This window comes from Hydra vulgaris, chromosome 02 (assembly GCF_038396675.1).
Source record: "Hydra vulgaris chromosome 02, alternate assembly HydraT2T_AEP".
NCBI classification, from domain to species: Eukaryota; Metazoa; Cnidaria; class Hydrozoa; order Anthoathecata; family Hydridae; genus Hydra; species Hydra vulgaris.
In genome coordinates, this window is record NC_088921.1 from 42,610,001 (window position 1) to 42,625,027 (window position 15,027).

Genomic DNA, 15,027 nt, shown 5'->3' on the forward strand with positions numbered 1-15,027 from the left:
CTATTTCAAAAAGACTTCTGTCACTATTGTTGTTTTTGCACCATTTGTAGACGTTGATTAGGTCTGCACGAAGTAGCCTGTATTTTACAGTTGTCATATTTAATGCCAACAATCTTTGTTCATACAGTAGATCCTGTAATCCATTGATTCGTTTTGAAGCTCTTCTTAACACATTTTCTAGTTGCCGTTTGTCTTTGAGAAGTCCAGGGTTACAGATTGATCCACAGTATTCTGGTTGAGGGCGGACTAGTGCTGAAAATAGTTTTTTGAAGGATAATAAGTCTGGATATGATGTAAATGTTCTTTTTATTATTCCTATTATTTGTGTGGCTTTGTTGACTTGAATAGTTGTGTGTTTGGAAAATAATAAGTTCGAATCTATGTGAACACCTAAATCTCGTTCGCAATTTGTGGTTTTAATGTTTACTCTTATATTTTTTTCTGGATCATGCATATTATAAGTATGGGATTTGTTGTTGTTTCCTAAGTGCATTACAGAACATTTATCAATGTTAAATTTCATTCCCCATTTTTGAGACCATGTAACAAGAGCGTCGATGTCATTTTGTAATTCTTGGGCAGATTGAGTATTTTCAATAGAACGGAAGATTTTGGTATCGTCAGCAAAAAGAGCAGCTTTTGATTTGATTACTTCAGGGATATCGTTGACATATATAATAAAAAGTAAAGCTGAAAGGACGGAGCCTTGGGGAACTCCACTTTTAACGGGTACCCAGTTTGAATAATTTCCATTAACAACAACTCTTTGTCTACGGTTTTTCAAAAAGTTTTTAATCCAATATAGTATTGATCCATTTATACCATGAGCTTTAAGTTTCGAAATAAGAAATTTATGTGGAACTTTGTCAAAGGCTTTTTCAAAATCAAGATAAATGTTGTCGATGGGAATATTATTATCAAGTGATGACATCCAATAATTAATTACAGTTAAAAGGTTAGTTAAGCAGGAATGATCTGGACGAAATCCATATTGGTGTGGACTTCATAAGTTATTTTTAATCAGGTGTGTCATAATATGATTTTTTATAATTTTTTCAAAGATTTTTATTAAAGTACAAGTTATACTGATAGGTCTATAATTAAGTGCTTTTGATCTTTCTCCTTTTTTGAATATGGGTGTAATTGTTGCGTCTTTCCATATTTGGGGTATTGATCCACTCTCAAGTACTTTGTTAAAAATAGTAGATAGATGTTTAGACATTTGAAAGCAAGTTTTCTTAAATATTATTGGGTGTAATGCATCAGGGCCTGGTGATTTAGATGAGTTTAGACTTTTGAGGTATGTTTCGATATTTTCCGGACTTAGATCAATATTGTTTGTTAGTGGATTTACATTTTTATATGTTAGGTTAAATGGTGGTGTTGCTGTTATTTTTTTGTTTGAAAAAGTATCAGCAAAACAAATATTGAATAGATGAGCTTTATCTAGATCAGTAGTTGCAACAATATTATTGTATTGGATGTCAGGGAATGTTTCTTTGTTTTTTCTTTTTGATTTGACATACAAGTAAAATGCTTTTGGATTTTGGTCTATGTCTCTCGCCAGTTTTTTTTCAAATTCAATAATTGCTTTTCTGCACGCAGTTTTTGCTTTGTTTCGTGAAATGCGGTACTCATTATATGTTTCTTCATTTCTGTTCAATATATATTGACGATATTTCTCTCGTTTAAATTTAAATTCGTTGATTATTTGAAAGTCAATCCACTTTGAGCGTTTTTTATTATTAAAGTTAGATTTTGGGATATTATTGTTGATAGTAGTTTTAAGTTTATTGAAAAAGATACTCCATAGTTGGTCTAAGTTGGATGTTGGACAGAGTTTAATATTTGCAAGGTCTTCATTAATTTTGTCATAGTTCCCTTTTGTGTATAAATGCTTTGTATGGTATTGTGGTAAATTTATAATAGATTCAATCGATACAGTAAAGTAGAGTAGTTGATGATGACTTTTGCCAATGGGTGCTAGATGAGTTAAAAAGGAGATCATGTTTTCATCAGAAGTAAATAAGAGGTCAATTGTAGAAGGATTTTGATTTTGTCTGATGTGTGTTGCATTTGAAATATGTTGGGTTAAAAAAGAATCACGAATATTTTCAGTAAATTTAATTGATTTAGAGGAATTTGTAATAGGCTGTTTTGGATTTTGCCAGATGATATCTGGGTAGTTAAAATCTCCTATAATAAGAATGTTTGGATATTTGTTTGAAAGTTTGGCAATGTGTTGATTTATGCAGTTAGTGTTTTCATCGTTACTATTTGGTGATCTGTAATATAAACTTAACAATAACTTAGAAGTTTTCGTTGCAATTTCACAACTGAGCGATTCAGATGGAAATATATCTAGGTTTATTAGGGATGACTTTAGTTTGTTATGTATAAATATTGCTAAACCTCTTCGGCAAGAACTATTCTTGTGATTTGTATGTAGTAAGTAATTTTCAATAGCAAACTCCAGATCATTAACTTCAATTTTTTTATTTTTAGGCAGAGTTTCTGTTAAAAAAATAATTTCGGGTTTCAGATTGTTTACAATTTGTTTGAGCTCGTGGCGTTTATTTAGGAAGGAGTCGATGTTTGTGTATATAGCTTTGACGGATTTAATTTCAGTAACTTTTTTAATGGTTTGAAAATTAATCCAATTTTTTATAGTTTTTTTATATTTTTTGTTTACTGAAATTAAGTTTGATGACTTCGTTGCGCCTAATGCACCATCGAAAGGGTGAGTTTGGTTCATTTTCAAGGAGAATTTGGTTTTTCTTATTTCTTTCTTTTCTAAGTTGAGAATCGATTTGCCTTTCGGCGAGTGTCATATCTGGATTAATGAAGACGTTTGTATATTTTATCTTTTTGCGCAATTCCCTAGCGGCAAGTAAAACTTTATTACGTTCGCTGTTTTCAGGAAGTACTGCAATAATGGGCGGAGGAGTTTTTGAGTCTTTTTTGTTTTTTAATCTTATTATTTTAATAGGTTTTTCATTGCCTTTACCAATTTCCTCAAATATCTCGTCAATTATTTTTTTGTCGTCGTTGTTTTTTTCAAGTTCATTTATTTTTTTTGATTCTGGAATTCCAAAAACGATAATGTTCTTTTCACGCTTTTTTTTTTCTTCCTGTTCAGATAATATAGTTTTGGTAATTGAGTTTACAACAATAGCTTTTTCTGCAGATTTATTTTTGTGATAAAGATTTGACCAAAATGTAGCTGAACTATTTTCGGTTTCTTTTTTCGATTCTAATAATTCAATTCTTTTTATAAGTCTTTGAATAGTTTCATTTTGATCACGTATAATATCGGATAGTTCCGAACAGCTAAGTTTACCTTGCTTAATCATGAATATTGTTATGACGTCGTGTCGATTTTATGAAATTAATAATGAATAAATATGAAAATAATAACAGGATAATAATAACAATAATAGTAAAATAAAATTTACAATTAAAAAAAAAAATCTGAAAGAAAAAATATATATATATTTATTATGTTTATTTATTATGTTATATAAATTTTATAAAGAAAACAAAAATATATATATATATATATATCAACTAAAAATTAAATTGAAAAAAAAAAAAAAATGAAAAATAGAGAAGTTTATAAAAATTTGCAAAAAAAACGACAAGAAAAAAAAAATTTTGAATAATAATTAAAAAAAAAAAAAAAAAAAAATTAGTAATAATTATGTTTCTTACGTATTCAGAAAAAAAAATAAACGGCTTGTCACGTTGAATGCGCAAGTCGATATTTCAACGTTCCACAAAATGTCAACGTTCCACAAAATGTTTCGGTATTTTTTAAATGTCCATTTACGATGATCTTTACAGAAGATCAATTGGTTTTTGACATTTATTTTGTTTAAGGCTTCTTTAAGCTTTTTTAAATTCATCCTCATAAAACATATGCAATTATGTAATGACTCATTTTCCACTTACTCAAAAATTATATCTTTTATTTCATTTTTAATTTCTCTGGCATTTTTAAATGGATTTATTTTTGGTTTAATTATGAAGCGTTAAACCCTTGATTTAATGCTACGCAATCAATTATATGCTTGACACTCAACTATATTATATCAATTTATTATTTTCGAAGTACAAGGTAAAGAATTATCAGAAAAAACTAAAATAGTTCTAGATAAAATCCTAGATGAATTTGCAACAAATTGGAAAAAACAATTAGGTAACTTGGTGTAGTTTTAGATCAACGACTAACAAAATCAAGTAGATTCAATTGTTTCCAAATGCAATTCAAGATGGGTTTATTAACTCGTGCAACTTCCAGATTAACAAAAGTATTACTAAAGACAGCTTATAATGATTTTGTAAGAAATCACATGGATTTGCCAGTACATTATATGCACCAGTTGTATGTCTGACCTTTTGCTCTCTGATCCAGACATTATATATATATGTATACATATGTATAAAAAAAAATGTATATATATGTATATATGTGTATATATATATGTATATATATATATATATATATATATATATATATATATATATATATATATATATATATATATATAAATATATATATATGTATATGTATATGTATATATATATAAAAAGCAAATCCTGTACCATAATCTTTCCTAGTTTTTAGGGTGTCTGACATACCTTTTGCTCTCAGATCCAGACATTATATTTTGATTCATCTTAAAACATTATATTTTGATTCATCTCAAAAATGTTTATTAATTTTTGTTTCCAGGCTCCAATTGCTGCGATTTTTTCAAAGCATCCTAATTTAACATAAGCATAAACATTTAAATTTGGAGTTTTCATAATGCCTGGAAGTAAATTTCAAAATTTAAATTACTAAATTATTGGGCATTTTTGAGCAGTGTAACTTTTCCCCATGAAATTAGAAAGACTATATTTTATGAAATAGTTGAGCTTATATGTGGGCTCCTATGGGATATTTTTTGCCATCACTTTATTTCTAAATGTTCGTTCCTCATCTTTTCTTCTGTATGTAATAGTTCAGGAATTACATAACATGTTTAGATTTTTTTTACTTAATAAGATTTTTTTTAATTTATAAAATCATTTTTATTTTTTAGTATTTTAAAGTTCTTATCAAAGAATAGTAATGATGTAATTTTAAGTTACATATTTTAATTAAATTTTTTTCTTAAACTTATAATTTATATTTAATCTACAAATTTAAATTTAATTAAATTTCTATTAAGTGTTAGTTAAATTTAAATTTGTAATTAAATGTAATTTAATTACAAATTTAAATTTAATTAAGTTTCTATTAGGTGTTAATTTACATTTAATCTACAAAAGTGAAAGGGTATGATGAATTTCAATTTTTTTTGGTCTGATCTCAATTTGTTCAATACAATACGAATTTACTAATTAAAGTCAGAAGAATTTTTTCATGCTCTAGGCACACTCTGCTACAGGTAAAAAAACCTAGAAGCAAAAGTTAGGTAAGTATGATTTGGCAAAAACTTATCGTTTTCAACATGTTATGGCAAAAGTAAACAGTGATGGAACCACCATTACATAATGGTGGTTATGTTATGGTGATCATTGTTCAATATAATTAATATATATATTATTGATAAAAGGATTTTTTAATCATTGTCAATGCCATATGAACTACTATTAAATGAGGTGTGTTGTACGCAAGATATAAAGTCCAGATTAATGATTTGATCAATGAACTCAAAAAAATAAGATATAAGATCTTGGTAGAGTGTTATGATTTATCTTGAATCAATTCTAGACCTTAATGTAAAGAAACAAGGGCCACAGTGTTTTGGATGCAAAACCTTTTATATCTACTGTTTTAATATACATATATATATATATATATATATATATATATATATATATATATATATATATATATATATATATATATATATATATATATATATATATATATATATATATAATGTATATATATACATATATATGTATATATATATACATAGCAAGTGACCGAGGTTGAATTTTGACCGGGGCCGGGTTTTGTGACCGGGGCTGCATAAATGTTTATACATCCTAATGTATATATTTTTAATTCATAATTCATGTTATATTTTGTATATATATACATATATAAACATCATTATGGTCAACATAATCATGATAGTCATCATTATTATTATCATAATCATGATCATCTTCATTATCATTTGATCATGATTATCATCATCAAGAGCATAAAAGAGGAAGGCTAAAGCCTAGAGCACTTTTCTTTCTTAACTAAAGCTCATTCATACAATATGTAAGGCACTCTCTTCAAGTTTTCTTACTTCTACCACTACCATTTTCTACTGAAGCTGCTACCTCTCTACATGCTGATACCTAAATTACTTAAATCTTTTCTAACAAACGTTGTTCGATACAGTGTTTTTTCTAATCTAAGATTATGATTCCTTTTTTTTGTCTTGCTAGAGTCACACCACATATCCATCTGATCATCTTCTCTTTCGGCAAATACTTCATAAACTAAAGTTTATATAACAATGAAAAGATATCGTATACCAGCATCTAAATAAATAGGAAACATATATGTTTATATCCATAATATGTATGCATAAAGTGCATCTTGGAAGCTTTTATTCCTTCAGGAATAAAAGTTTGGAAGCTTTTATTACTTCTCTTCAATTTCAAGTCAACCTTTATTCTACTCCACATTTTTCACCATCTTGAGCAGTTGCTTTATTAAACATTAATCATTTTTTTCATCTTTATTACAAGAACATCTCTTAAGAACAAATGTCTTTTTATTATTGCAAGAAGTCAATGTAAAAAAGTCCTGTCTGATGTTAAGCTCTGTTATACTCATTTTACTAAATCTTGTATCTTATCTCAGATGTTAGGTTCTAGAGACTTTTGGTTAGTCTTCAACAATGTCATTAACTAAAGTAAGTCTAACATTTAATCTCTAATTCATGGGTCTGATCTTTTTACTTCTCCCCAGAATTAGACAGAGTTAATTGCAAAGAAATCTTACTCTAATTTGACTCTTGAATCTAATGGCCATACTCTTCTTGACAGTTGAACAGATTAACCCATTGTTAAACATCGGAATCACTCTGACTTTCAATGCTAAAGTTAATTCTCAATTAAACACTTCTACAGTTTGTGCTACAGAATAGATTTCCATCATAGTCTTAAAAAAGCGTTCTCCAGAACTCTCTTCAATTTTTGCTAAACTTTTAAAAAGTGCTAAATCAGTGGTTCTAGTTTTTTCAAACTCTAGAAAACACTTACCTCTCCAACTATCCTACGATTAGTCTTCACTCTGTTATTAGTTTCTAAAGCTTGCAGTGGCTTATGGATTTAAATTCTTGACTCAGAATCCACAATTTTTGTTAAACAACAAAACTCATTTCTTTACTGCAAAAAAATATTGCAATATTGTTGGCATTCCTATATTGAAGAATAACAACTCTCTTACTCTCAGACAAAGTCTAAAAGCACGTTGTTAATGTAATTAGATCTGCTTTATCTGCCAAGCTTGAGCCACTCTTCCATTATTGTAAGGTTGCATTTCTTTCTTTTTTCTACAAGTACAATTATGGTCAATGCTCAAACGAGCTATTATCTCTATTACGATAAACCAAAACTCATTCTTGCACGGCTTTTTATTTAACAAATTGCATCCTTTTACTATATCTTTCCTTTCATGCTAAAAAAACTTTTATTAATCCAGTTTTTTCCCTTGAACATCAAAAAAACCTTATAACTCTTACCCATCTTCATATTTTTTTTTTTTGTACCACTTACAACTTTTTAAATCTTCAGATATATGTTTTCTAGTATTTTAACTTATTCTCTATTATAAAGTAACTCATAACTTAAAAGTGGTTGCTTGCAATATTGTTGGGAATAAATTAGAGTTTAAAAATATATAAATGTATGCCAGTATTTAATAAATAGTAAATGTAAGCATAAAATTATAATATATTAAGTATTATAAATTTTTTTCTAGCTAAGTTAAGCTATATATATATATATATTATATATATATATATATATATATATATATATATATATATATATATATATATATATATATATATATATATATATATACATATATATATATATATATATATATATATATATATATATATATATATATATATATATATATATATATAAATATATATATATATATATATATATATATATGTATATATGTATATATATATAGTTTAATTTATAACTAAAAAATATATATATATATATATATATATATTTAGTTTAATTTATAACTAAAAAATATCTAACTAAATATTCAATAAAAACACCATATTGTATATAATAAAAAAATAATATAATAAAATGTATATTGGCAAAACTACTAGCTATTTAAAAACAAGAATAATCGAGCACTATAAAAGGATGAATAATCGAGCACTATAAAAGGATGAATAATCGAGCACTATAAAAGGATGAATAATCGAGCACTATAAAAGGGATAAAAACTCGCGCATTTATAAACATATTCATTCAAATGAAAGCTGTTTAATCATGCTAGTTTTTTAATCCAAAATTGAAAAACTAAAGAAAGCTTGTACATAGATTGGGAAAAACCCACTGTTAATAAACAAGTGAGCCATGTAAAAACACTTTTAATTCCTTCTAACATTACCATTTTTTTATCGTTTTTAAAATATTTGTTACAGTTTTCAATTGTATTTTTATTGTACTTTTAATTATAAGGTCTCAATTAGTTCAACTTGATGTTACTAATTTGGTTGAAACTAATTACTAATTAAAAAACTAGTTGTTACTAATTTGATTGCATTTTAATATATTTTAACTGAAGATGACTACGATATATATTGACATAAGTTAGTTATATGATATATAACTAACTTATGTCAATAAAACTTGTTATTAATAAATTTCATTGAAAAATATCTAAATCTTTATATATATAATGGTTATGTTTATTTTAATTAAGTGTTTGTTTTTGAAGGTTAAAATATGAAATTTATATGAATTAGGAAAAATGATAATTTATTTCCTGGTAATGCAAACCGTTTGTATAACATAGGTGAAAAACTATTTAACATTAATGTAAACTATTGAATACAATAATATTCAAAACTATTGAACAATATAGAAACATAAGACAATATTCTTTTATCTAAGTTTGATGTTATATCTAAAAAATTAAGAAATCTTACATAATGTGTGCAATGACAGCACTAAATAATGTAAAGAAAAACTGTTTTTATTTAAATTTTAGCATTTTTTTGAAATTTTAATTCACCTTCCCAAAGCCTCATTTATTAGCCTCATTTATTGCCAACCTCAAACTGTTAGAGGTTGGCATTAGGTTGTCAAAAAAAAGTTTGACACAAAAAAGTTACCATAAAATATAGAAATGAGGTCAGCAATTTTCTCTGATATATATATATATATATATATATATATATATATATATATATATATATATATATATATATATATATATATATATATATATATATATATAGTATATATATATATATATATATATATATATATATATATATATATATATATATATAAATATATATATATATATATATAAATATATATATATATCCAAAAGGTCTGGTAAGCACAAATGATATTATTAATTTAGTGCAATAAAAACCATATTTTAGTTTAAAATACATGTTTCGAACTTACTAAGTTCACCGTCAGTTTAAAATGACATTTTAAATTGATGATGAACTTTGCAAGGTTGAAACATGTTTTTCAAACTAAAAAGTTTTTTATTTCACTAAAATAATATATATATATATATATATATATATATATATATATATATATATATATATATATATATATATATATATATATATATATATATATATGTACTTTGAAGTTACTCAAAGTACTTTAATTGTAATTGTCACCACCAAGTTTTCTAATTTTATCATTCACTAATATTTGTGGTCTTCGAAGTAACTTTTTTTTTGTTGAGTCTTGTCTCTTTCAAAGTTCACCAGACCTATTTGCTTTTTTTGAGACTAATTTGAGTTCAGCCGTCTCATTGTGATCTTATTGTTGATGGTTATCTTCCTTATTCATATATCTTCCTAATTCGTAAAGACTCCAATAGTCACATGCTTGGCCTGGGCATTTACATTTGCTACACCTGTTTGTAGGGAAACTAAGTTTGAGTCCACGATCTAATTTTTTATTTTGTTTTGCTTATCTTATATTTGCTTTCGTTTTATGCCACTTCACTCTATCACTTTTCTCTTTGTTCTATATTGCTCTCCTTCATCTCAAGATTTTTTTTCTTTCAGCCAAAACGTTATTGTTGGTGACTTTAAGGATCATCACACTGAATAGCTTGGTTCTAGTGTCAATGACTCAGCATGTTTTATGGCTGAAAACTTTTGTCTTTTTCAATCTCTAACACAAATAGTCAACTTTCCAACTTGCTTTGCAAACAATCCGAATCATTTACCTTCTCTTCTTGACTAATGTCTTGTTTCTGATCCTAGTCAGTGCTTAGTTTTTCCACATTTACCCTTAAGCGGTTCTGAACACAGTTTGATCTCTCTAAAACTATTATCTCATTCTCCTTCATCATCAGAATCCCTCTATCATTGTACCTCTTACAACTACCTTAAAGCTGACTGGGACTCTTTCAGTGATTTTCTTTGTGATGGCTCTTGGGTAGAAATCTTTCATCTTCCTGTTGACGAATGTGCTTCTTATGTAACTTTTTGGAATCAGGCTGGCATAGAATTTTTTATCCCCTCACAACGATTCCAAATCAAGCTTTATTCTTCACCATGGTTTTCCTCTCATTGTGTTGCTGCAATTTCCAATGATAACCATTACTTCCATATCTATTGCCAAAGCAATTCTCCAGAGAACAATTGACTATTTACTATTGCTAGAAATCATTGTAAAAAGGTTTTATCTAACATCAAAGCCCACTATTCTAAGGTCACAAAATCTTGTATTTTATCTCTAAAATTAGGCTCTGTAGGCTTCTTGAGAATCTTTAATAGTGTCTATAATAAGGGCAAATTTGTTATTCCTCCTCTTTTGCATGGTTTAGGTTTTGTTACCTCACCTAAAGAAAAGGCTGGATTGTTTGCTAAGAATTTTTTATCAATCTCATCTCTAGATTACACCAACTACATCCTACCTGATGTAGCCGACAGGTTGATCCATTGCTTGACATTAGTATCACTCCAATTTCTGTATAAATCACTATTTCTTGCTTAGACTCTTCTACAGCTTGTAGTCCTGACAACATGTTATAGTAGAAGTATTCTCTGGAGCTGTCGTCTATACTTTTAAAACTGTTTAACAAGTTATCCCTATTTTCAAAAATTCTGGAGTGCGATCTTACTCGTCTAACTATCGTTCCATTAGTTTTTTTCCTATTGTAAGCAAAGCTTTTAAGTTGTTAAAATAACAAACACTTAATCTCTTATCTTGAATCCAATAATTTACTTTCCGATTATCAATATGGATTTTGATCTTCTTGTTCAACTGCTGATTTGTTAGCAGTAATAACTGACAGGTTTTATTGTGAATTAAATAGATTTTGAGAGGTTATAAAGCCTTTGATATAGTTTGGCATGCTGGTCTTCTCCATAATCTTCCTATGCTGTTTCAGGTGTAATCTTTATAAATATGGAATCCTTCCTTACCAATAATAGTATAGAAGTTGTCCTGATGAACAGCTTTTTACGATGAAGTTTATAATGCAATATAACAATCTGTTAATCGTTATCTTGCTTGACTTTAAAGGGATCCCCAAGTGCTAGGACAAGTTGTGTTCATATCATAGATAAACATTAGAAAATAAGTTATCCCTATTTTCAAAAGTTATCCCTATTTTCAAAAGTTCTGGAGTGCGATCTTACTCGTCTAACTATCGTTCCATTAGTTTTTTTCCTATTGTAAGCAAAGTTTTTAAGTTGTTAAAATAACAAACACTTAATCTCTTATCTTGAATCCAATAATTTACTTTCCGATTATCAATATGGATTTTGATCTTCTTGTTCAACTGCTGATTTGTTAGCAGTAATAACTGACAGGTTTTATTGTGAATTAAATAGATTTTGAGAGGTTATAAAGCCTTTGATATAGTTTGGCATGCTGGTCTTCTCCATAATCTTCCTATGCTGTTTCAGGTGTAATCTTTATAAATATGGAATCTTTCCTTACCAATAATAGTATAGAAGTTGTCCTGATGAACAGCTTTTTACGATGAAGTTTATAATGCAATATAACAATCTGTTAATCGTTATCTTGCTTGACTTTAAAGGGATCCCCAAGTGCTAGGACAAGTTGTGTTCATATCATAGATAAACATTAGAAAATAAGTTATCCCTATTTTCAAAAGTTATCCCTATTTTCAAAAGTTCTGGAGTGCGATCTTACTCGTCTAACTATCGTTCCATTAGTTTTTTTCCTATTGTAAGCAAAGTTTTTAAGTTGTTAAAATAACAAACACTTAATCTCTTATCTTGAATCTAATAATTTACTTTCCGATTATCAATATGGATTTTGATCTTCTTGTTCAACTGCTGATTTGTTAGCAGTAATAACTGACAGGTTTTATTGTGAATTAAATAGATTTTGAGAGGTTATAAAGCCTTTGATATAGTTTGGCATGCTGGTCTTCTCCATAATCTTCCTATGCTGTTTCAGGTGTAATCTTTATAAATATGGAATCCTTCCTTACCAATAATAGTATAGAAGTTGTCCTGATGAACAGCTTTTTACGATGAAGTTTATAATGCAATATAACAATCTGTTAATCGTTATCTTGCTTGACTTTAAAGGGATCCCCAAGTGCTAGGACAAGTTGTGTTCATATCATAGATAAACATTAGAAAATAAGTTAAAAGTTAATTAAACTTTCCAAAACAAAATATTGAATGAGATATTAACAAAAGCAAATACAAATACTTGGAAATATTGTCTTGAGAGATATAAGTTTACTAATGTACTTTTAAATCAAAGGATCTCACTTCTGCTACACCATGGGGCTCTCAATGGCGAAATAATCAAAATTAGCATCTGCTAAGGTTGCATCTTTTTATTGTGCTTGCCACTCTCTTACTCAGGATTCTATTCTTTATCTCTATAAATCTCAAAAAAAATGCATTGTAAACATAATTAGACCTGCTCTTGCATCCAACCTCCAATTGTTATCACATGGTTGTAATGTTGCTTCTCTTTCTCTTTGCTATAAATACTATAATAGACACTGCTTTAAAGAGTAAGTGTCTCTTGTGCATCTACTAAAACTCATTTTCTTATTACTCGTCATTCAATTAAGTCTCATCCTTTTACTGTGACTGTTCATAAGTGGTCCAAAAATTCTTATTCATCAAATTTTTTTTCCTCAAACATCAGTTCTTTGGAATTCGCTTCCTTCATCTTGTTTTCCTGATTCATATAATTTGCAATCTTTTAAGTTGTCTGTTAATCGTTATCTTGCTCTATAAACTTCATCTTTTCTCTTTCAGCAACTTCCAACTCCAATAGTGGTTACAGCCTTGTTGAATGTGAAGATGTTTAAAAAAAAAAATTAAATTAGAACTTTAATGGCAAAATTAATTTAACTGTTTCTAACATTTTTCATTTTTCTATTACTAAATCTTTGCAGGTTATAAATATTTTTTCTATAAAACAACAAAACATAGGCAGCTTAATAACTTAAGACGAAACAAAGTATAACTATAGACAAATTTTAGAACATAAATATATCTAAAAATATACCAATTAAATAAAAGTTCAATTTTCAGACATTTCAAATAAATTTTTCTAACACTTTGTATTGATCTATGATTAACAGCAAATATTACTATAGGTCGAGCTTCGTAAAAATGAAATATTTTTTTTAGGTAAAATTGCAGTTTGAGCTATTTTATTTAATTATTTTTTTTAAATATGGCTTCGTTTATAATCCAGTGCATAATTTCATGAAAATCATGATGATGAAAAAATAAAAAATTTTATTTTTTAATATTTTGTTTATAATGTAAAATTCTAATTTCTTTTGTGTATATTTTGTATATACTGTTTGTCTTTAATAACACTGTTTTGTGTATATTTTGTTTATACTGTTTGTCTTTAATAACACTGTTTTGTGTATGTTTTGTATATACTGTTTATCTTTAATAACACTGTTTTGCGTATATTTTGTATATACTGTTTATCTTTAAAAACACTGTTTTGCGTATATTTTGTATATACTGTTTGTCTTTAATAACACTGTTTTGTGTATTTTTTATATATACTGTTTGTTATTAATAACACTTTTTTGTGTATACTTTATATATACTGTGTGTCTTTAATAATACTTTTAAAATTTATTGTGTTTGAAAAATGTATATTTGCATTTCTTTTTTAAATAAAGTAATTTTTTTAAATACTTCCATTCATAGGCGGCAAATGTTCCTGTTGTTCGATTCCCTGATAGAAGGGTATGATTTAGGATATTTTTTTACTTGTAATATCATTTTAGGCTATTTCTATTTACTGATTTGTCCTTACAATTTATTTATCATATAAATACAATTAAAGCTCTTACATATTTTATTTTTTGACATATTTTATATCATATAAATAATTGGTTTTAGTAAAAACAATTGAGCTTTATTGGTTAATTACAATATTTTTCAATTTTTCAAAGTAATTACAATATTTTTGTTTTCTAGACTTTTTCAATTTGTTTACGACTATAATACATAAGTTTTGATGATGTTCACTGTTTAAGACAATAACACTTAAGTTTTGATATTGTTCACTGTTTCAAGATTCAGTTTCATTTACTATTGATTTATTCTTTAGAACATTTATAATTACTAATATGCAACAACAACAACAACAACAAAAATAGTCTTGAACAAAATAGAAACACTTGAGTAATGTTTAATAAGGTTATATTAAACATTCCACAAGTATATTATATTTAAAGTAAATTTTTTATTAATTATTCAAAAATAAAAAAATAGTGTTTCAAACACTTTTTAAATAAATAAACAAAGT

The 15,027-nt window shown here is 26.9% G+C and overlaps 1 protein-coding gene across 1 annotated transcript in view; it reads left to right on the plus strand.

The window, feature by feature from the left end:
- Nucleotides 1-15,027, plus strand: part of LOC100205504 (parafibromin) — a 166,111-nt gene that overhangs the window by 6,490 nt on the left and 144,594 nt on the right. Inside the window, exon 3 of the mRNA XM_065790991.1 lies at nucleotides 14,424-14,462. Within this exon, the coding sequence (XP_065647063.1) occupies nucleotides 14,424-14,462 (39 nt within the window). The remainder of the gene's footprint in view (nucleotides 1-14,423; nucleotides 14,463-15,027) is intronic.